At 33.7% G+C, this 23,022-nt stretch overlaps 3 protein-coding genes across 5 annotated transcripts; 2 read left to right on the forward strand and 1 right to left on the reverse strand.

Annotated features, from left to right (window-relative positions):
* Positions 1-1,346: 1,346 nt before the first annotated feature.
* Positions 1,347-5,281, reverse strand: LOC130802366 (uncharacterized). Of its 3 annotated transcripts, none has more exons than XM_057666343.1 (2): positions 4,990-5,281; positions 1,347-2,707 (listed from the first exon to the last, which is right to left on the reverse strand). In XM_057666343.1, the coding sequence occupies exon 2, from the start codon at positions 2,368-2,370 to the stop codon at positions 1,900-1,902; it is 471 nt and encodes a 156-aa protein (XP_057522326.1). In that variant the 5' UTR covers positions 2,371-2,707; positions 4,990-5,281; the 3' UTR covers positions 1,347-1,899. The 3 variants fall into 3 exon arrangements, with proteins under 3 accessions (XP_057522326.1, XP_057522325.1, XP_057522324.1); XM_057666342.1 differs by having other exon boundaries at positions 1,347-2,726; XM_057666341.1 differs by having other exon boundaries at positions 1,347-2,742.
* A 6,301-nt stretch (positions 5,282-11,582) lies between these two features.
* LOC130802367 (serine/arginine-rich splicing factor SR45) lies at positions 11,583-20,025 on the forward strand. Its single transcript, XM_057666344.1, has 12 exons — positions 11,583-11,893; positions 13,209-13,274; positions 14,280-14,368; positions 16,408-16,454; positions 16,537-16,617; positions 16,699-16,852; positions 16,936-17,137; positions 17,217-17,282; positions 18,305-18,424; positions 19,240-19,300; positions 19,377-19,408; positions 19,568-20,025. Exons 1-12 carry the CDS (start codon positions 11,691-11,693, stop codon positions 19,641-19,643), a joined length of 1,197 nt encoding a protein of 398 aa, XP_057522327.1. The 5' UTR covers positions 11,583-11,690; the 3' UTR covers positions 19,644-20,025.
* Positions 20,026-20,705: 680 nt separating this feature from the next.
* On the forward strand, positions 20,706-22,562 carry LOC130802368 (uncharacterized). The gene is made up of 3 exons (XM_057666345.1): positions 20,706-20,901; positions 21,467-21,516; positions 21,633-22,562. The coding sequence occupies exon 3, from the start codon at positions 21,635-21,637 to the stop codon at positions 22,280-22,282; it is 648 nt and encodes a 215-aa protein (XP_057522328.1). The 5' UTR covers positions 20,706-20,901; positions 21,467-21,516; positions 21,633-21,634; the 3' UTR covers positions 22,283-22,562.
* Positions 22,563-23,022: the final 460 nt, after the last annotated feature.

Here is a 23,022-nt window from a genome sequence, read left to right on the forward strand (position 1 = left end):
AAACCTAAAGTGATCAATTATATATAAAGTAATCAATTATAACTTTAAAAGAAATCAATAAAACTTTTCTATATTTTGATCTAAAAGTGATCAATTTTGATATTAAAGTGATTATTTTCTACTTACAAGTTTATATAACTTTAAATGAATCACTTTTTTAAAGTTCTCAATTTCGACGCTAAAGTGATCAATTCAGACCTTAAAGTGATCAATTATACATAAAATGATCAATTATCGTAAATACTAATAAAAGAACTGAAAAAAAAAACACATGACAACTTCTTAAAGTTTTGCCAAGTGTTATAATTGATTGCAATGGCAGCAATTTTATCAAATTAGGTAAGTATTTTTAATAAAGCTATATATTAGATTGGTTGGAAATTCATTTTTCTAAATCACAATCATAGAATCATATAAATACTAAAAAAGAGGAAAAAATACATGGCAACTTCTTAAAGTTTTGCCAAGTGTATTAATTTAGTAGAAATATAATTAATTGCTTGGCAACAATTTAATTAAATTAAGTAAGTATTTTTAGTAAGGCTATAATTGATTGGGTGGAAATTTATTATCCTAAATCATAATCATAATTTTTCCAAGTTTTTCCAAGTTTATTAATTTAATAATAATATAATTGATTGTACGGCAATAATTTATTTTTTAAAATAAATTTAAAATTAAATTAAGTAAGTATTTTTAGTAAGGCTATAATTTATTGTGTAGAAATTTATTTTTCTAAATAAATTTAAAACTAAATTAGATCATATCATAATTCTTATTAAAAGAACTAGAAAATAACACATAGTGACTTCTTAGAGTTTTGCCAAATGTATTAATTTAATAGGTGTATAATTGATTGCATGAAAATTTATTTTCTTAAGTTTAATTTAAAATTATAATTGATTGCGTGGAAATTTATTTTTCTAAATAAATTTAAGATCAAATAAGATAAGTATTAAAATATTTCATTACATTAAATCTTTATACCCAAACAAGAATCTTTAAGTAATTAATTCTTTTAAAAAAATATTTTATACATAAGTAAAAATTTATTTTTAAAAAATATATAATTTATTTAAATTATTAAATTTTGTTTTAATTAGGTTAAAATTAAAACCAAATAAATAGTTTAAATCGACTAAAAATAACCTCTATTCATTCATAAATAGTTAGTTTATTTTGTTTAATTGAATTTAAGTAGACCATAAAAATATCTTTTAGTTAATTAATTTACAAACAAAATTAGATTAAACATAGTAAGTTATATTGTTATCTCAAATATTTATTTTATTAAAATATGTAGTATTTACATAATTTTCTTAAATAAAAGAGTATTTTTCTTGCATTATTCATTAAAAAGTTTATTTATATATGTCTCTATACGTGCATTGCACGGCTTCTAAACTAGTAACTTATAAAAGAAATCAATTTCGACCTTAAAGGTATCAATTATTGTAACAACCCTACTTACCGTTGACTAAGTAAACAAGGTCATCACGGGGTTTATTTCCCAAGAAAACTGAAATCGCATTTTCAAAACTTGAGTAAAGGGGTCACAAGCTCTCGATAATCTACACATAGTCTAAAGGTCCCATCTTTCTTCTTGACGAAGAGAACGGGTGCGCCCCAAGGAGACACGCTTGGGCGTATATAACACTTATCTAACAACTCTTACAATTGCACCTTTAACTTTGTTGTCTCTCTGGGTGCCATGCAATAGGGAGCCTTCGATATAGGACTCGTGCCCGGTACAAGATCAATCGTCAGATCAACTGCTCTCGGAGGTGGTAATCCAGGTATCTCAGAAGGAAAAACATCCTCGAACTCACATACTACACGTATTTCTCTTATCTCGGGTGTGCTCATCGTCGTGTCTACCACGTGACATAGAATCATAGGCTAATTCCTTCTCGAATATGTTTTCAGCTTGATAACAGATATGATCTTAGTGTGATTCTTTGGCACAAAACCCTTAAAAGTCACTCTCTGCCCTTTAGACCCTCGTACAGACACTTTCTTCAACCAACAATCAATGATCTCCTTGTACTTCCTCAGCCAATCCATTCCCAAGATAACATCAAAATTATCCAGAGGAAACTCTATTAAATCTACGCGTAAATCTATTCCCATAAAGTCTAATGGTATATCCCTATACACTCGCTGACATAAGATTCTCTCGCCCGATGGTTGGGCAAACTCACTACTTATCTCAAGTGAACTAGACAAAGACAACTTTGATATACATGAAGATGCAATCAATGAATGAAATGCTCCAGAATCAAATAAAACATATGCCGGTTTGTTGTTGACCAAGAACGTACCCGTCACAACTCCTGGTGTAACCTCGGCTTCATCTCTCTTGAGAGCCATAATGAAACAGCTCAAACCAGCGTAAACAATATAATAATAATATTGTCTACAAAGCACAGCGGAAGACTTATAGAAGTCTGGGCTGAATCCGACCTGTGGCTCGATAGCCACAGCAACCAATATCAAAGTATTTAAAAACTTTACAAAACTGTAATACAATTACTTACAACCCAATTATAAACTAAATTAATACATTATAAAATATCTATTTTTTATTTAAAAAGACATGATTTGTCAAAATGTCATTATAAGTTAACCTTCCGAAAACGATGTCCTCGCTATCGCAACACATGACACATAAATGAGCAGCACATCCATCTGCACTAAAGATGGCAACCTGAAAGTGGATCTACCCCCTGTAAGAGATAGACCCTATAAAATAAAACTATCAACAATTGCATTGTTGAGTAATACAACAAACTACTACAAACATTTATAAACATTATTTTATCCAAATCAAAATTCTTTTAAAAGACCGTTTGGTATCGACATAAATACGGCTATGAACCTTTGTTTCATAACGAATCAAAACACGACTATAACTTTACAAGTTAATAGCGTAAATCAAAACTCTTTTAAAAGACCGTTTGGTATCGACATAAATACGGCTATGAACCTTTAGTTCATAACGAATCAAAACACGGCTATAACTTTACAAGTTAATAGCGTAAATCAAAATGCGGCTATTACTTTACAAGTCAATAGCGAAACAATACGGCAAATGACAAATATGATATCATTTGCAAAACAAACAAAACTTTATGTACCAAACGTATTTATTCAAAACTCTTATTAAATCAATAATTTAACAACACTTAAAACGTGGGAATATATGGACCGTCAGGAAGTAGGCTTGATCTAAATCCTGAGAACACGGGTGATCGTCATCACCGAAAATACGGTTCTTGCAAGAACGAAACGGGATCGGGGGCTCGAGACCGATCCGAATAACCATTACCTATTATCAAGCTATAGGATTTCACAATAATCCGGATATAAGTATCCGTTGCCAATTCCCAAAAACGGACATTTTTCAATGTCGAACATTTCAATATAAATCTAAACAATAATTCAATTGATTTTCTTTGAAATCAATAATCATACCTCATTTTCATAATACAATATTTCAAGACTCGTATTTTATAAGATAGTAACATACAAAACATGCTTTTGTAATCTCTTTAAATAAATACAATATTTAAAAGCTCATATATAAAAACATATGAACATTCAAAACATCATTTAATCAAGGACTAGGAGCAAGGTCAAACAAGGTCAAAATCCACAGTTTCAAACACCAAACGATTTTGCTCAAATATCAATAGTAGTAATACCACACCTTGTAAAACATAACTTGAACTTTGAAATACTTGAATTAAATTTAAAAGATAAGATAGTAGTTTGCTTTTAGATTACCTTTCTACGCCATGAATAACAATCAATAATTAAAATACCAATCATTTCATATGTTCCCAAATTTATACTTGGACCAAACACTCATATTATTCAATTAAGATCCACAACCCAACAATACCAATCCATAAAGGGAAAACAATAAACCTAAGTTAATCTCAATTACTCAATAAATAACCTTAAACCTCCAATTTATTTTATACTTCCTAATCCCACATAATAAATTCCATTTGAGTATCATAACAGGACACTTGTTAGTAATTTGGTCATAATTCTCTCATACGAACTCATTTTGGGGCGATTCAAGTGCCCACACGACCATGACTCGAAGCTTTACAAATCTCACGAAGACACCAGAATCCAAAAACAATCAAAACTATACCAAAATAGCCAAAACAGAAGGTTCAGTATTGATTTTCCTGACAGCCTGCTGGTATGTCGCTGTTTTGAACATAACTCTCTCATACGAACTCATCTTGGGGCGATTCAAGTGCCTACGTGATCGCGACTCAAAGCTATACAAACATCATGAAGATACCAGAATCCAAAAAGAATTAAAACTATCCCAAAATGGCCAAAACAGAAGGGTCAGTATTGATTTTCATGACAGCCTGCTGGTACGTCACTGTTTTGAACATAACTCTCTCATACGAACTCATCTTGGGGCGATTCAAGTGCCTACGTGATCGCGACTCGAAGCTCTACAAATATCATGAAGACAGAAAAACCCCAAAATGACTTTAACTATTTCAAAAACAGCAACACAAATTCGCACATAACAAAACGGAACCTCATTGTCGATTTTTATGACAGTCTACTAGTATTTTGGACATAACTTCCTTATACGAATTCATCTCGAGGCGATTCAAGTGCCCACACGACCGCGACTCAAAGCTCTACAAATCTCAAGAAGACATAAGAACCCAAAAATAGTCAGAACCATCCCCAAAATAGCCAAAACTGAATGTTTAGATTATAAACTGAAATTTCATAATCCAAATACTCAATTTGATACTAGAACTCAAATAACCCAAATAACTGATACTAATCAACACTAGCAAGAACCCAATACTAATTAAACTCATATACTCTAATTAAATTCAAGTTGATACCTAAATTTAAATCAAAGACCCAAATTGAATCCACAAATACCAAACTACCTTAAAACATTCAGTTAATACTTAAATAGAATAGTTTGTGGATTACCTCAATCACCATTGAAGGAAGAGAAAAGAGTGTATGGTGGTGGGGTGACACAGGTCAGCCCAAAGGAGCCGGTGGTGGTGCTGGGCGCCTACTGCCGCCGCAGAAAAACCACAACGTGGCTGCTGTGCTTGGAAGACTCATGGCTGCTGTAGGAGAGGAAGGAGGCGTGTCCGTTGGTGGAGGGGAGAGGGTGGAGCAGTTGGTTTGGTTTGAGGAGGCACACAAAACGTGAGGGAGAAGGAGAGTAAGGTGTACTGATTTGGTGTTGTTTGAAAATGAGGAAGTAAGGGTAATGGATGAGTATAAGGGTTTACAATTAAGGAGTTAACGTAATGAGTCATAAATTATGTGGCGAAATTACGGTGACTCAACTTCATACTCATACTCACGAAAATATGAGATGGGTAATACACCTATATTTTTCGTCGTATAATATATTTTTCAATACTTTATTTAAATTTATTTTTATAAAGATAAAATAGTAATCAATTAATAAAATATAATCAAAATACACTTTTATCGAAGTATTATTTATACGAATTTTATACATTAAATAAAATATACCTCTTTCTTGAAAATGTTAACAAATCAAATACTTGAGTCAATATTATCAAAATAATAATATTATTACTCGAATTAACTTACTTAATAACCCCAATCAGCTTAATCACTTATAATTAAGCTTTATTAAATGTAGTCTATTTCACATAAGCTTCCCTGTAACCTTGGTACCACTGACTGGTGCACTAACAGATGATCCGGAAGAGCCTCCCATAGCAGACCCCTGACTCAGTGAACTGTGCCCAAGAGATGCTTGCGGTCGACCCTGCCGTCTATCCTGAGCCACGCTAGCATGACTACCGGTCGGTCTCTGCGCTGAACCCTAAGGAGTCCTCATCAATCCTTGCTCTCGTAAAAACGTAAAGCAGTCAGCCTTAAAATTTTGGTTAGTTCACATGGTTAGTACGAGTAATATAGATTCTTACAATGCATAAAGTATGAGTAATTGGGTAACATAGCCCTATGATATATATGATAGCTGGATATTTGAGTATGTACTTGAGACTTGGTTTAACTTCGAGGACGAAGTTCATTTCAAGTTGGGTAGATTGTAACATTTGAGAAATTAATAATTTAAGACGAGTGAATTTAAGAGAATTATTAATACGTGTATGACCTTAAATATACATAACATAAATATATAGTCTGAATTTAATTTCTTTCTTTTTTTTTTTGATTTCATTTAAATATCCAAAATCCTTCTTCTTTCTCTCATTTCGAATAAACCCAATGAATCAGCAAAACCATGCTTCACAATTGAACAAAACAGAACTCCAAGAACACTTTCCTCCTTCTCTTGCCATTTCCCTCTGAAAATGGCAGACTTTTACTAAAATTCTGCAAGCAAGAAGTCGATTTTTTCCTCTCTTGGTCCCTGAGATCATGTGGCCAAGAACCATCACTATTTCCCGGTGGTTACTTCTTCTCAAAACAGGCGACAATAGCCGTGGCAGCAGGCCCATTTCTGGTCAATTTTTGGTGTACTTTTTCTAGGGAAAAACATAGCCAATCAACCTATATCTCCTTCACAAAATCGATCGGGTATAACACCTCTTCTTCTCTTGAAATTGTGCCTTTTCCTTGCCATTTTATGATACTCTATTGAATCAATTTTCTATTGTTCTTTCCTTGAACCTTATTATTGTGTTAATACATTCAAGAATCTTGTCACCATGAAAATAATGGAAACCTCAAGTATAATTATATGTGTTTGTTTACTTTAAATTAAATGAATCTACTGATGATTGATATGTGATTATAAGAGATTGTGATTGAGGAATTTTGGGGAAGAATTCTAAAATCAAATGTAATTTGGGTTTTATGATGTATAGATTGTAGATTGTAGAATATTGAAACAATTTGTTGGAATTATTAATTAGTATGTAATTTACAAAAATTAGAATATCGATAGGATGTTAAATGTAGAAAGATTATGGAAATTTGATGTTCTTGAATATTAGGAGATTCTTGTGAAATTACTAATGGTGGATAAATCTTGTTGTTGTTATTAATCGAATAGTTTGGTAAATGTAAGTGTTGGATATAACTCTTGATTATATGATTGGTTGTTCTTGAGAGTATTTAGGATTTTTGTGGAAATTATTTGTTGAATGGATAAACTAGTTGAATCTTTCTTTTGGATAATTTGTTAATCTTGTTTAGTTTCTTGGTTTTGAGTTTAGATGAACATGGAAGTGTTTGAATTGGAATACAAAGGGAATTGTGGAGACGTACGATCTTTTAAAAGAATATAAGCTAGTTTTAATTAAGGTTATATATTTTTCTTATGATTTTTGGGGGTTAGAGTTATAACATGCGCAATCTTTGAAATTAGAAATATTAGAATAGAAGATGGAACTAAGATGCGGTCTTAGGAGGAGATACAATGAGCTATATGAATCTAGTTTGTAGTATTGAACGTTTTATTGTGATGTTATGTTTGTTATGCTTTAGGAGACGACGTCATCGAGGAACCTTTCTAGTTGATAGCTGTTGGCCTCTTAGGTTTTGATGATGAATTCACTTCTAAATAAACAAACACACTTTAGAGATTGTTTTGTAGGTATATATCCGATTGTGTTAATCATTGATGAAGTCTATGACTTTGTTCGTGGAAGCTGTATGTGTCTTAAATATCCAAGAAGTTGGACAATTGCTTTAGAAGTCAGTTTACTGTTCCTAAAGATAAAGTCCTGACGAAAATTGTAGATGGAGACAGTACGCTGTTCCCCACTATACAAGTCTGAAGAAGACATTGACTGGAAGTTACGAAAATTACGTTTTCTGTTTTTAGTTAATGTAAAAGGTTAAAAGTTTAATTAGTTGCTTAATTAAATTAATTTATTAATTGGCAAAAAGTTTTTGAGAAGACTTATTCCTCACTGAATTAGTCTCCTATAAATTCGGACACCCAAGAGATTTATTCTCTACTTTGAACAAGTCTCCTATAATTTAGGATCTTCCTAGTAACTCATGTACTATTAACCGTACGAGAGAACCGCAGTCATTTTCCACCTCTACTTTCAATAACTTCCCAATTTTTTTTGGGAGCAAGTAAGTAAATGGAAGTCATGGGGTGAGTGCACTACATGGAAATCGTAGGTTGAGTGCACTGATGGCTGTTCCCTTTATAAACGAGGGAAGCTACGCTAAACCGATATCCATCTAAGAGTGTCCTTAAGGTGAGATCAAAATAAGAAAAATATTTTGTTCATGAATTTGCCAATTAATTCATTATATTTTTCTTGAGCAACTACTTAATTTTAATCTTCTTAAGAATTGGCCTTGTAAGGGTAATTGAGTGTTTTTGTTGTAACTAGACTTAAGGGAAGTCTAGGGGAATAGAGAAGCTTCAAGAGAAGCGTGAGAAGAGAAAGAGAAGGAGAAAAGAAGAGAAGAGAAATAGGCCTAGAGTAGAGAAGCTTCAAGTGAAGCATATTTGTTTTATGTAATTGTAATTGATTGCCTAAAATATAGTGAGAATTTTGAAATCCCGGGGGGTCGTGGTTTTTCCTTCTTATTAGGCCAAGAAGGTTTCCACGTAAAATCTTTGTCTCCTTTTATTATTTTTCTTTTCGTATTTGAGTTTAAGTTTTGTTCTTTACTTGATACAATTCCGCAAAAATTAGAGGCAAAAATCTTAAACCTAAATACACAACAATTCACCCCCCCTCTTGTTGCATTCGATCATCTATTAGCATTTCTACAATAGCTGCAAATCGATCATGACTCTTTGAAGCGTCTTGTTGGTGAGTAGTAGCAGTCCCTTAAAGGGTCTGGCCAGACTACTTTTCGTGTAAAATAGTTTTATCAAAGTTCTTTTGAAATTGAAAATTGATTGAGACAAATATTGTTGTGACTGCTTATGTTGATATTATGATATGGTCAATGGATCGGGCTTGCGAGCTGGTCATTGACGGAGTTGAGGAACATTGTTCCCTACTTTCTGTTTTTGAAGCGAATTGTCATTTAGATATTGACTAGCTTCACTTGAGAGTGACATAGTCTTAGAGCTATGGGTGTTCCTCTCAACTAGACTCCATGTGCGCACATAGATCTAGGAAATTGATGTTGCTTTTAAACCTATGATTTGATTTACTGTGTTTTGTCGTTTTGGATTGTTACTTCTCATTCAGTTTAATCTGACCTTTTGTTGTTTTCATCTTTTAGTTTGATTAACAGATCGGAACCGGTCGGGAACGATGGGTTAGCGGTGTTGAATAGCATTCCAAAGATGTATAATGAGCTGAACACGTAGGAATTTGTAGATTTGTATTAAAATTTTGGATAAATGTATATTAGATTTGGTTGTGTTGGTTATACTCGACTTGTAGAGAATTGTATGATTATCTTGTGTTTTAGTTAGATGTTTGTCTTGAGATTTAACTGAGTTAGTCACGTTAAAGAGCTTGTGACTCCTTTACTCAAGTTTTGGAAGTGTGATTTCAGTTTTCTTGGGAAATAAACCCCATGATGACCCTGTTTACTCAGTCAACGGTAAGTCGGGTTGTTACAATTATATCCTTAAATAGATCAATTACTAATCACATATTGGAAAAAACTATAATTAGGTTGATTGGGCTATCGGTCATGAGACGGTCACTCACAAGACTTGTCGTTGTTTTAAGTTTATTTTTTGTACTGCACCACTAGTTGTATTGGCTCATGTTAAGCTATACCTTTTTGAGGTGTCGTCCACTCGTCCCTCTAGAGGTGTTCAAAACAAACTCGATGATTCGACCTTATAAACGAACTCGACTTAACCCGAATTTAAAATGAATTTAAAATAATGTAAAAATCAATGTGAACACAAGATTCGATTTTGAAACCGACCCGAAATACCTAATACGTCCCCCTTCTAGCGCATGACGAGGGACTCAATTTTAGCTATAGTCTATAGACTCTAAGATGTAAGATTTGACTTTTTTCTGACATTTTATAAAATTTGCTTTGTCAAAAAATAATAAATATATTAAATAATAATAATAATAATAATAATAATAATAATAATAATAATAATAAGGGATATTATCAATGGTATCCCTGTATTATAGCAAAATATCAATGGTACCCACGTTAATTCCAATGCTACCCCCCAACTATATGCTAATTACAACCGTGACACTATTTTACTTTTTTCAGTTAAATATCCATTAAATCTCGAATTTGACCAAACCATGGTTAGTTTCTTCTTCTTCCCTTTTCCCACTCCTTTTCCTGCTCTCCTTCCATGGCTGCTTCATCTCAAGCCCGATAATGATCAACCCGAATATGCAAAAAGTACCAATTGTTTCTTCCACTCCTCCCTAAGTCTTCCTTCTTAATTCCCCCTCTTAAAATATACTCTTCTCTTCTTCCTTACTCCAATCTTTTACCACTTTCTTCTTTTTCTATCTTCCTTTGTTTTTTCATTCATTAATCAAGCTTTGAGCTTTCTCATTAATGGTTGACTTTGAAACCCTAACCCACTGAAACCCACTTGTAAAACTGTAAATTTAACTTAATGAAACTTTACCCACATAAACTTGACCTCTCTCAAAATTTCATTTCTGGGTCTTTTCTTGATTTGTCAAAGTTTTCTTCTTTTTCTTCATTATCAAGTTTGAATCTTTCCTTCAATTTATTGGATTCTTCTAAAGATTTGAAAGGGGCTCATTTTGGGCTTTCTCTCAAAACTTTGGATGTTTCTTTAAATCATTTATCTGGGCAACAAGTTCTTCCATGGGTGTTCTCTCAAGGTTGTGAGAAGTTAACCCACTTAGCTTTAAAGGGGAATAAGTTACAAGGAATTTCTAACATGTAAAATATGGATTTAAAAATTGAAAATGTAATTTGTTGAAACATACTTCTTTTTTATTTGTGAACTCTTAAGTTGGTGTAACTTGGTGCAAGATTGCTTAATGTTTGATGCTTGCTACAGAGGTCATTTCCTAGTAGCCATCATTTTTAAGCTCAGTTATTTTCTAGTTTTTGAATAACACTATTATTTCCAAATTCGTGTGACATTATGATTTCACGGTAGCTATAGCAATTTGAGATAACATTCTTCAAATTGAGTGGAGTTATACCATTTTGGATTGGTAAATTGAGTAATCTTGCCATTCTCATTATTGGGTTTGAGATGAAGCAGCCATGGAAGGAGAACAGGAAGAGGAGTGGGAAAAGGGAAGAAGAAGAAACTAACCATGGTTAGGTCAAATTCGAGATTTAACGGGCATTTAACGGAAAAAAATAAAATAGTGTCACGGTTGTAATTAGCATATAGTTGGGGGGGTACCATTGGAATTAACGTGGATACCATTGATATTTGCTATAATACAGGGGTACCATTGATATTTTGCTATAATACAGGGGTACCATTGATAATATCCCATAATAATAATAATAATAATAATAATAATAATATCCGGTGTATCCCGCTTATAGGGACCTATAAACAGGGTCTGAGAAGAGAAGAAAAACGGCAACTTATACTCATTAATAAAAAGTAAAAAAATACACCTAGTTTGGGTAAAAAAATTCAAAAAGGATGAGTATGACTATGATCCTTCTTCGATAGGGTTTATTAGTCCAGAAGTCGAGGGTTTCGCCTATCTTGCAATTCTCCGGTAAAGAGAAAGACAAAGCTTATCATAGTAGCCATGGCGAAGCCAAGCCGTGCTAAAGGGGGATCTCCATCTGGTTCTTCATCCTCAAGGTCTCGTTCACGATCTTACTCTGGTTCCGATTCTCGCAGTGCTTCTTCTCGTTCTCGCTCTGGTTCTCGTTCTCGCTCCTTTTCGTCTTCTTCGTCTCGTTCTCGCAGTGTTAGCTCTCGCAGCGCCAGCCCTCCTCAGCGTAAAAGGTTTGCTTCTCATTTTCGTTTCATTTTGTTAGGGTTTGATTCTAGCTCTTTTATTTACTTTTTAGTGAATTTGATTATTCAGAAATTTTTTCTCTAATGAGTTATATGACATATTGTAGGATTTTGTGTAAATGGGGTTTTAATCTAATAAATTAGGGTTCTAAAGGATTTCAATTCCAGCTCTTTTTTTCTCGTTTTGTAGTGAAGTTGTGTACTGGGCAATTTTGTTTTTAATCTAATATGTTAAATTTTCATGACGGTCAAATTTTCATAATGCTGGTTTTTGGGGAAATGAGTTTTTAATCTAATATGTTAGGGTTCTAAAAAATTTATGAATTGTGCCCGTATTCTTTTCGTTTTTTGGGGGTTCTTTTCTAGCTATGTTTTCTTGTTTTGTTGTGAAATTGATTAGTAATGAACAGTTTGTTTCTCTAGTGAGTTTAATGACGGTGAAAGTTTCATTGTGCGGGTTTTTGGGAATGAATGTGTCTTTCGTTTTTTGGGGGTTCATTTCTAGCTATTTTTTTTTTGTGTTTTGTTGTGAAATTGATTAGTAATGAACAGTTTGTTTCTCTAGTGAGTTTCATTACGGTGAAAGTTTCATTGTGTGGGTTTTGGGGAAATAGATTTTTAATTAAAGTTAGGGCTCTACGGAATTTATAAAGAACGTGCAATTTTGTTTTCGCTTTTTTGAGGGTTCAATTCTTGCTCTTTTTTTCTCCTTTTTGTTGTGAAATTGATTAATTAGTTATTTCTTTCTCTTATGAGTTGTCATAATCTGAATTCATTTGGAAATGGATAATAAGGGTTTTAAAAATTTACAAACATGTAAGTTTGCCCCATTTATGGGTTATAACAATCGGGAAGAATATTTGCCGGGCAATAAGGAAACATGTTAATATATTAGATATGGGTCACTCGTTGGATAATTGGTTCTGTTTCTTCTTTATACATCTTTGCTCTGCCTTTTCGTTTCTTATTTGCAATGTGAATAGTACATCATCAAAATGTTCATGTACAGAAACATGAGATTATTTCATTGTTGTGTTTTGCCTTGTTGAGCCTTTTATCTGTTTTAATCCACGAGAGATTCATGTTTAGTTACATTTTCTATTACTAGAAGCCTGAAGGTTGGAGGGAAGTAATCAAGGTTTTTTGCACAACCCCCCCCCCCCCCCCCCCCCCCTAGAAACCAACTATGTACTCCACTACTCCTGTTATAGAATTGAATCTTGTCTCAGAAAACCCTGTTGCCCAAAATAAAAGCTTCCTATACTATTTACAGATAGATAAATTATATTGATTACTTCTGCAGTCCTGCTGAGCCATCAAAGCGAGGCCGTTCTCCACCAACACAGGCTAAAAAGGCTTCTCCGCCTAGGTAAGCTGTTATTGTATTTGTGTGATGAAGGCATGTTTGTGAAATTGATGTTTTTACTTAAATCCTAGGGTGTCTTTTGTTTCCCTTCGGAGATGCTATGACATAAATTTTTTAAACTCTCAATGACTAACCATTATATTGAATCTTTTTTGCATCGCTGTGTTTTTATGGCTTTTGAGCCTTTTGTGACCTTGATATTAGCTTGTGCCATCTGCTCTTCTACAAATCTGGTTCTACAAGTTTTATGGTGTTTAAAGTCTATTCAAGTATGTTGGACGCAATGCACTCATGAGCAAAAGGCCTTAATGCTTTCGAAACGATTTCTCAAAAGGTTTACAATCACTAAACGCAAAAGACAATTTATAGCTGCATTGTAGGAACTCACAGTCAACAAACTGAAGGTTTCGAGTTTTATGGGTTGCTCCTTAATTCTTTTTTATCTTCTGTTGCTGAGATTTTTTTTTGCAAGATTGTCCTAGACTTTTGGAATAGTTCTATATTTATTCAGTGGAAATTTATTGGTGCTATTTTGTTATGATGAATCTATAGCTTTTTTAGTGGTTAATAGACTGTTGTATTATCTCATGCTAGTTCACTTCATCTTTGTACTTAGACATGTTACTTCCAAAAGTAAAAGATGGTAATAAAATGCTGCTTTTCTTCTTTTGCCTTTATTTTATTTCTATCTTTTCCCTTTTGGGTTTCGACTTAAGAATAACACATTGTCATGACCTAAGTTTAATCTGATGTTAAGAGCTAAATGCTTTAATTTTAACCAGTTCTTTCTGGTATTAAAATATTATTTTGGTTTATGTGAATTGCTGGTGTTGCACTTATTCTGGTATTATCATTTGATGCGGATGAAGTCATGTTTACCGAGGAGGCTTAAGTTTTTTCAAACCAAGTTGTGTTAATTTTCTTAGGTTTAATGTACTCCATGCCATGGCGTCATAGCATATGTGTTTTACTGATGTTATTGTCGCTTATTGTGGCTGCTCATTTCAGAAAAGCTTTAACTATTGCTGAGTCCAAGGTCCTCTACATCAACAAGCTCACAAGGAATGTGAATGAGGGTCATCTTAGAGAAATTTTTAGTATGTGCCTTTTTCTCGATTCTCTATTGCCGATGTCCATGAAAATGCTTTTGACTTCAGAAAACCAACTCCATCTCTATTTATTACTTTTGCATAGTTGGATGTTCATCTAATGATATTTGGATGGCATGTTGTGAAATATGTATTAGTGCATTATTACTGAAATGCTTGCCTATGGTCTTCAGTTCACAAGTGCATATGAAATCTTGAAAGAAATTGTGAAGCACATGTGTAATCACTGCAAAAACTAATCACTTTAAAAATTTTCTGTTTCGTTCGATGCATTTTTATTTAGTCATATTTGCAATCAGATGGATGTGTCATTCATTGATGCATTATTCTTCTAAACTACTGATTGTGAAGTATAGTGTTTTATTTTATCTTAGCTTAAGAAGGAATCACTTTCCACGTTTTCTGGTTTTGCATTTGAAAAATAAACTTACTGTAGCAACTATGTGCTACATAAAAATATGAAATGATTGCAAGCATTTGTAGTTCATATCTCACCTTAATATGGATGTGTGCTCTGTTGATTTTTAGGACTCTGCTTATTGTTGACCCCAATACATTTCTAATCTTAAGATTAGTTGCAATTTTTCAGGTGAAAAATTTAAGTAATACAAGTTGTTTGTTCTAAGTGTGACATCTCTTGGTTGAGGTTGTATAGTTCTATCATTGCTCCATACTCCATAGTTGACAACCATTCCCTCCTTGACTTGATCATATGTTATATTCACCTGTTAGATATAAACAAATACATTGGTTGACCAAATGGAAAGAGCAATATTAAAGGTGCTAAAACATGATATTGACGTTTAGTTGTTTTGATAGATGGGAAGTTTTTGTTGGCTACTTTTTGTAATGGTGCTAGTTTCAGGTTGCTTGTTTCTTGTTACACTCTTAGATAATAGAGGCAATTAGATGAATGTGTCTGCTATATTTGTGAAACCTAGTTGCGTCCTAAGTTTTAAAAAGCTAGCCTAGGTTTCGAGCGCACAGGATCCAGACGTTTCCTGTATATTCATGTCCTTATTTTAGGTGGTCTTTGCCGGTTAAGTTATGTTTTTTTCTTTCTCAAAGTGATTCTGCTTTCTTTCTCTCTTCTTCCTGTTTTTCCTTTCTAGGCTATCTTGGAGCTCATTTTTCCATATTCAGTCTTCTAGACTTTTCACTTAATCTCTTATGGTTTTTTTAAAATTTTTGCTTCTTCCTTTTGAACTATTAGACCGGTTGCTCAACAATGTAGATTTTGGTACCCTTTTATGAATTTATAAAAAGGTACCCTCTTGTCCTATTTTGCACTATATTAGTAGAATGGCCCAATGGTAACAAACGTTTTAAGATCTTCGATGCAAATATAATATGAATATTATGTTATTTTATTTTTAAGTATCACATATGTTTTAGAATTCTTTATAAGCTTTTGATCAAAAGGGTGCACCTTGCTTAAAAAAAGAGCAAGAAAGACCGAAGATGATTTGAAGGACAAGAATGATAAATCTTAGGTTGTAAATTGAGATGATAGAAAATCAGCATGAATAGAGACGAAGAATCTATGTGCACAACCCTTGGAAATGATATATTGGTTCTTTTAGCTGTTCCCAATCTTTTAGGGTTAAGGCTCTGACATTGGTTTTGTTACTATTGTTATTGTTGTCTTTGCCTTATATTTTTGAATCAAATGTGTTGCATCTTGCATTGTGGTGTCAATTTGTTTTTATATTGTTTCCAACTAACTTTAAGCAAATTTATTTTGGGTTAGCTTCTAGGACTAGCTTTGTATCATTTTACACATTATTAGTTGCTTAGTGCAATGATAAAGAATTGTTCGGGATTTTTTTTGTAGATTTATAATCTGTTATTTATTATATGAATATCATTTCTTATAGAATTGCTTAGGTCTTCCACCAAAAAGTGCACCTTTCCTATAAAAGCCCTGTCCCTCCTATGCTCTTTGCTTCTAAGCTCTTTATAACTAAGGTTGGTTTATTCATATGTTCCACTTATATATGTATTCCCATTTTTTATATCAATGGTAGGCAACTATGGTGAAGTTGTGAATGTAGAGCTGGCTATGGATCGGATGGTAAGTTTGTTAGTTTTTTGTCATCTGTTATAATCACAAGCACTCATGATTAGATCTAACTTTTACATGTTCATATACATAGGTCAATCTTCCTAAAGGATATGCATATGTGGAGTTCAAGACAAGAGCTGATGCTGAAAAGGCCCAATTGTACATGGATGGAGTATGTCTACCTCAAACTTAAATGCATATTTGACTTCAAATATCAAAACATGCTTAATTATGTATTTTTCTATTTAAATAGGCTCAAATTGATGGGACTATTGTTGTGGCTCAATTAACCTTACCACCGAGTGATAAGGTATCACCTGCCAAAGCTGCTGCACCCGCCAAAAAAGATGTTCCTAAAGGTGATGGAGTGGATATTGGGAAGGATGTACCAAAACGAGCAAGAGAAGGTGAAATCTAATAAAAATATTTTAATCACTTGTGGCATTTGTTCATTAGATAAATACTCATATTAAATTTTAAATGCTCTTAGCTTCTCCACGTCCAAGGAGATCCCCTGTTCCTCGTAGAGGTGTGTCACCTAGAAGAATGGATCCTCTACCTCGTAGACGTGGAGAATCTCCTATCCGTAGAGAATCTCCTTTCCGCCGAGGAGAATCACCAAAACGAAGGCGACCTTTGTCTCCGAGAGGCCGATCTCCATCTCCATTTAGGCGGCCAAGATCACCTGTGAGGTTAGCTACTTGCTATTGTGTTTCCATTGGTTATATTCTCTTGAATGCTTCCAACCACTGAATGTTTCTTTCTTAACAGGGGATCCCCTCGGAGGATGCGAGGAAGTCCGGTTCGTAGACGATCTCCCTTACCCCAACGACGACGGTATGTGATCTTGAACACACTTTTCAACATATACTATGCCCTTATAAGTACTCAGTTGGTACAAATCTCAGCACTGTAACACTCCTAATTGGATTCATTATTTGAATATATTGTATTTTGGTTGGTACTGTGTTGCATAGGATTATAGGATGCCAACTCTTTGAATGGTATTATTTCATATATTTCGTAGTAGATGGTAAGTTGCATCTATTTGGTGTGAAATCTTGGACTTTGGATTGTTTCCAGAAAAATGCTTGTAGATACTGGGTGCTTAATGGCTTTAGTTTAGGAATTGTAGAATAAAGCCCAGATATTTACAATTGACATTACAATCATTTTTGATTTCTGGACTTATATATTGTGATTTTCTGGTTATGGGATTGTAGACTAGATTAGAAAAGCAATGAACTTTTAGGATTCAGGTTCATCAAGTCTTGATCTCGTATGGTCAATCTGTTGTGTTACAAGAACTGAGAATTTTGTAGTTTCTATGTTTTAAGTGCGTTGAATACTTTGAGATTTCCTTTTTGAAAGTTAACGTGTATGCAATTTTCAGATTTTCTTGCTCCTTCCCTATCTAATGCTAATCCACATAGGTAGCTTATTTTTCTAATTGATCACTTTAAGATGATAAGTGATTGCTTTAAGGTTATAAGTGATGACTCTAATACTATTAAGTGATCACTTTAAAACTATAAGTGATTACTCTACCATGGTATTGTATTTTTTAATATGCATCCCTTAAGAATCTGCCATGTTTGGATGGTTATATTGTTTATAGATCTCAGGAACTTTAGATTTGTAAAGAATTTTGATAACAATGTGTTGTGATTTTTCTTTTCGCTGCTGAAACTCTACTTAATTGAGGCTGCTAAATTTTGACACCATACATGATTTTTTCTTGTAAATTTGATAAGCTGTTTGTACTTTTATGTATTGAGGTCAATGGTGATTATAAATCATTTTTAAAAATACTAAATTATTTTCAAATTTTAACACTACATGATTCAATATTTTGGCAGTTCCCCACCTCCTAGACGAGCGCGGAGCCCTCCTAGAAGGTCTCCTGTAGGCCGTAGACGTAGTCGCTCTCCCGTTCGAAGGATTGCTCGATCACGCTCAAGATCAGCCTCACCTCGCAGGTAATTAGTCAAGTTGAATGCAATTTGTAATCTGAGTGATTTACATGAGGTTTGTATAACAATTTTTGACACAATTGACAATTAGTGAATAAATTGTACTTTTTTAGCTCATCTGGAAAACTTAAGAAAGTGTTAACTCCTAGGGTACAAATATTTGGGACCTCATGTTGTGATTTCTGAATTTCATGGGTTCCTGGATTGCTGGAAACTTATCAATTCTGGTGGTGCTGCTGATGGACTGTTAGTTTTCAGTGCATGATAAGTAGCAATGGATGATTGTGTTTGATTACACCATAATGCTTTTGGCCGCTATTCTGCTTAACTGGAAACTAAATACTGAATCAATGCTGCTATTTAAGTTTTAGTCTAAAGGCGGCCAAAATGCAGGCTAGTCGGGCCATCTTTGAACCATAATAAACAGGTTAAAAACTGGCTCGAACTTTAGTCAATGCTGGTTTGGTCCAGGATCATAGCTCACAAAAATAAGTCGGTTGGTTGAAAACCAAAGATTTTTTATAAATTAGAAGTGCATATTAACTTATTGTATTTTATGGTCCATAATAATCTAAAACAAAAGAACTAGATCTTTTGCTCCATTGAGAATGGACAAGTATTTTTAGATTAGAATTGTATGAATAAAAAATCTATTGAAATCCTTATCAAAACTAGTGAAATTAGTGGTACTGTTTGACTCTAATTTAATTTCTTTTTCTTGTATTATAGGAAGAAGAAAACTTCATGACATACTAGTTTCATGCAATCTTACTGTACCATAATTATTAGCCCCTCTTGTGATTGTTTTTTATGTGTTGCAGAAGACCACCCGTTAGAAGAGGTAGATCGTCTTCGGGTTCTCTATCTCCGAGTCCAAGAAGGGTATGATCTTGTGGTATTTTATCTTGTAACTCATTTAATATTTTCATTCATCTCATAGTCTTGTTCTATTTCTCAGGGTCCACGCAGGATTTCAAAGAGTCCAAGAAGGTAAGATTTTGTTCTTAAATGGAATGAAACTATGAGTTGGTAATTTTGTTATGTTTTTTCGTACTCCATTTTCGGACATTCCGACATTCTCGGAGTTGTATGCAATGCTCTGTATTGATTGCCATAATTGTCACCGATGGAATATGGTTCCTGTTGTAGGCCATTGAAAGGGAGGAGCAGGAGCAGGAGCAGTAGCAGAAGCCGAAGCAGCAGTGGATCCCCTCGTAAACCATAAGCTTCTGATGATGTATGAGAGTTAGATGTCAACCTTTTACATAGTATGATATGATGATGGTGGTGACCTTTTCTCTGCAGAATTGCTATGTAATCTGTGTTATCAAGTCTTTTAAATTCGACTCGCGGATTATTGCTGCCGAAACATAAAACTATTTGCAGTTGTGTATTGCCCGTCTAGACTTGATGAGGTTATCTTTAGCTCTAGTGTTGCACTTGGATTGAAATTTGTAAGTTGCACATATACATACACTGCTTGGCTTGCATATGCGCAGTATTCATATTTGGCACTCAAAGTTGATGTGGATTTTGATTGTAATGACTTTTAATATGAAGCATTCAGGAGAAATTTTATGTTAGGAAGAATATGGAATTCGTCATGGTATTATTATGCGTACTTTTGAAATAAATAAACCTATTTCTATATTTTTTGAAGAAAAGCGTTATTTGTAACTTTTTTAAAACTTGTTTTTATCTCCAAGTGTTGGCGCGCTATTAGTAATAGTGAGCAAAGTTAATAGCAAGGATAACTTTATATTTTTACAAATATGATATAATCTAACAGCTTGCAAAAAGACTCATTGTCATCAAAAACTTTACCCTTTTGATACTGAAAATTTGAAATCAATAAGTGAAAATTTAAAAAAAATTAACAAAATAATTTAAGTTTCAAACTTATTCTAAAAGTAAGCGTGAAATTCTCAAACCTGAGGTTTGGGGCTGTTCGCAGTTACTAACTGTGAACAGGTCAAAAAAGACAAAATAGTTGTTCGCAGTTAGTACTGCTAACAGCTATTTGACCTGTTCGCAGTTAGTAACTGCGAACAACGTGCTCCACAAAAACAGGTCAAAATAGCTATTCACAGTTAGTAACTGCGAACAACTATTTTGTCTTTTTTGACCTGTTCGCAGTTAGTAACTGCGAACAGCCCCAAACCTCAGCTTTGAGAATTTCACGCTTACTTTTGGAATAAGTTTGAAACTTAAATTATTTTGTTAATTTTTTTTTTCACTTATTGATTTCAAAATTTCTTTGGAACTTTTCTTCTTTTGGTGAAGCTCATATCACACAGCCATTGCCATGACCTTTAAGAGTTATCCTCCCTCTATATATATACACATACGTACCTCCTATATGGTCATATATTTCTTTTGCAGTGTGATTGTACTATGGAGTTGCGATGATTTGTTATGTTTTGACTTGCTAAAGGAGGTCTTTCTCCAACCAACAAGCTCTTTCGCCACATACTTCTTTATGGGTATGATTTGCAGTCTTTCATTCCGTTTCAGATTCTGATTATAGTTTTTATATGGAAAATTTGAAAAAAATAAGACAAATAAACAACTTATTTCTCAAAATAAGCTCCGTGAAAACTTATTTCCCAAAATAAGCGTCCGTACATCCAAACCAGTGGTTTGGATAAGTCGCTGTTAGTAACAGCGAATGAGGAAAAAAAAATTAAAATCCCAAAGTCACTGTTAGTAACAGCGACTCGCTGTTACTAACAGCGACTTTGGGGTTTATATTTTTTCCAGTCCTTCTTCCTCATTTCAGTTCGCGCATTACTTCAATTTTTACAATTTCTTCTTCTTCATTCCTCCATTTAAATCACATTCAATCCTTCAACTAAAGTCATCAAATTTCAAGTTTGTACCACTAATTAGTTCTGTAATCTTCCTACATCGACCTAAGGTATTTTTTTTTGTGTTTTTTTTTTTCATATTTTCGAAAAATTAAGGTTTTTTTTCATATTTTCGAAAAATTAAGGTTTATTTTTCAATTTTGGTTTTACTGAATTTTAATCAACTTTCACATTAATGTAGGTTCAAAAGCTTGCAATTAACTAATTTTTGTTGATCTACAGCTTATTGAGGTACGTTTTTATTTTAAATTTTGTTTGTTCGAGAATTTGTTGTTGAATTTAAATTGTATAGTGGTCATATATTTATGTACATGATGGTGATGTTGAGTTTGTATGTGCTGTTGTAGAAATGGATTCATTTCGTGTGATCGTTGTATGCTTTTGGAATGGTTCTATTCGATCAACTAGTAACAATGTTAAGTATGTTGGGGGAAGACGTAAACTGTTTGCATGCAACTCATACATGGATTTGAATGAATTTAAACATTTTATATGCTCTAAGATTGGCATTGACACTACAAGAAGTACTGTTAATTTAAGTTTTAAGTACAATAGTGGAGATTTGTTAGCTTTTCCGGTTGAGGATGAGGAGGCTATAGATGCGATATGGGAGTATTCAAGGTCTACCCCTACTCCTTCTTTAGAGTTATATGTAGAAGAGGTACCCCTAGGGAATGAAGATATCAACGTTGTGGAAATAAATGCATTCATGAATATAACTTCTTCTACTCCTTCTCATACGCCCTTTCCTACCCAAGAAATCCAAATTCCCTTTATGCCATCTTCCTCTTGTCTTTCTAATGAACCCAATCAACTTCAATTTCAAGTCTCAAATGATGATACTTTTAACTTAGAAGATACAAATGAGCCTTGGGATGATGTTAATAGTGAGAGTAATGAATTTGTTGAAGCTCCTTCTGAGGATGATTTGGTTGTTGACGAGGAGGCTCTTGCTAACACCGAGAAGGCAAACTACCATGAAGGCAAACTACCATGAGATCGTCGCATTTGACTACAGACGAGGCCTTTTCCAAGTTAAGACTGGACGTGGTAATAGAGGATCCGCCAAGGGTGGTAAAATACAAAGTGTAGATATGAGAGAGATGAAATGCACTTGTAACAAACCCATATATCACTTACCTTGTTCTCATGTTCTTGCCGTATGTATTAAACGACACTTATCCTACGAGCGTTTTGTGGACTCCTGCTACACGACCCAGAGCTATGTTAACACATATGCATCCATATTCTTGCTGTTGATTGATAAAAGGTCATGGCCTCAATACACCGGTGTTGAGGTGCTATACGATCCTGATCACATTCGTGGATTAGGAAGAACTAAGTCCAGGAGGATAACGAACGAAATGGACGAAGGATCGCGGAGACGCAACGCTTGCCGTCGTTGTGGTAGTGAGGGTCATAACACTAGAACTTGTACGTCAAGGTAAACAGTACTTGTATTTGATTATATCAACCAAATAAATAACTTAAGTAAACAAATTAGTATGTTTTAATTATTTTTTGCAATACATAATGCTTAATTATTGTTGAATTGCAGCATAGATGGATCCAGCAGCTACAGGCCCTCTCGACCATAGTGTTGAATTGCAATACAGGAAGAGGATTAGCATTTGAATACTGTTTGTAATTAATGAACATTTGTACATACTCAATATTTGTATATATTTTAAAAGTAGTATCACACGTTTATTATAAATGAGATGCTAAGTACTCAGA

Source organism: Amaranthus tricolor, chromosome 16 (assembly GCF_026212465.1).
Source record: "Amaranthus tricolor cultivar Red isolate AtriRed21 chromosome 16, ASM2621246v1, whole genome shotgun sequence".
Classification (NCBI taxonomy): Eukaryota; Viridiplantae; Streptophyta; class Magnoliopsida; order Caryophyllales; family Amaranthaceae; genus Amaranthus; species Amaranthus tricolor.

Bases quoted from the DNA above. Each gene is read 5' to 3' on its own strand.
- LOC130802366 (XM_057666343.1), bottom strand. From the start codon at position 2,370: ATGGCTCTCAAGAGAGATGAAGCCGAGGTTACACCAGGAGTTGTGACG.
- LOC130802368 (XM_057666345.1), top strand. From the start codon at position 21,635: ATGGATTCATTTCGTGTGATCGTTGTATGCTTTTGGAATGGTTCTATT.
- LOC130802367 (XM_057666344.1), top strand. From the start codon at position 11,691: ATGGCGAAGCCAAGCCGTGCTAAAGGGGGATCTCCATCTGGTTCTTCA. The intron at 17,283-18,304 runs GTATGTGATCTT...ATATTTTGGCAG, and splicing joins CCCTTACCCCAACGACGACG to TTCCCCACCTCCTAGACGAG. The intron at 19,301-19,376 runs GTATGATCTTGT...TCTATTTCTCAG, and splicing joins TATCTCCGAGTCCAAGAAGG to GGTCCACGCAGGATTTCAAA.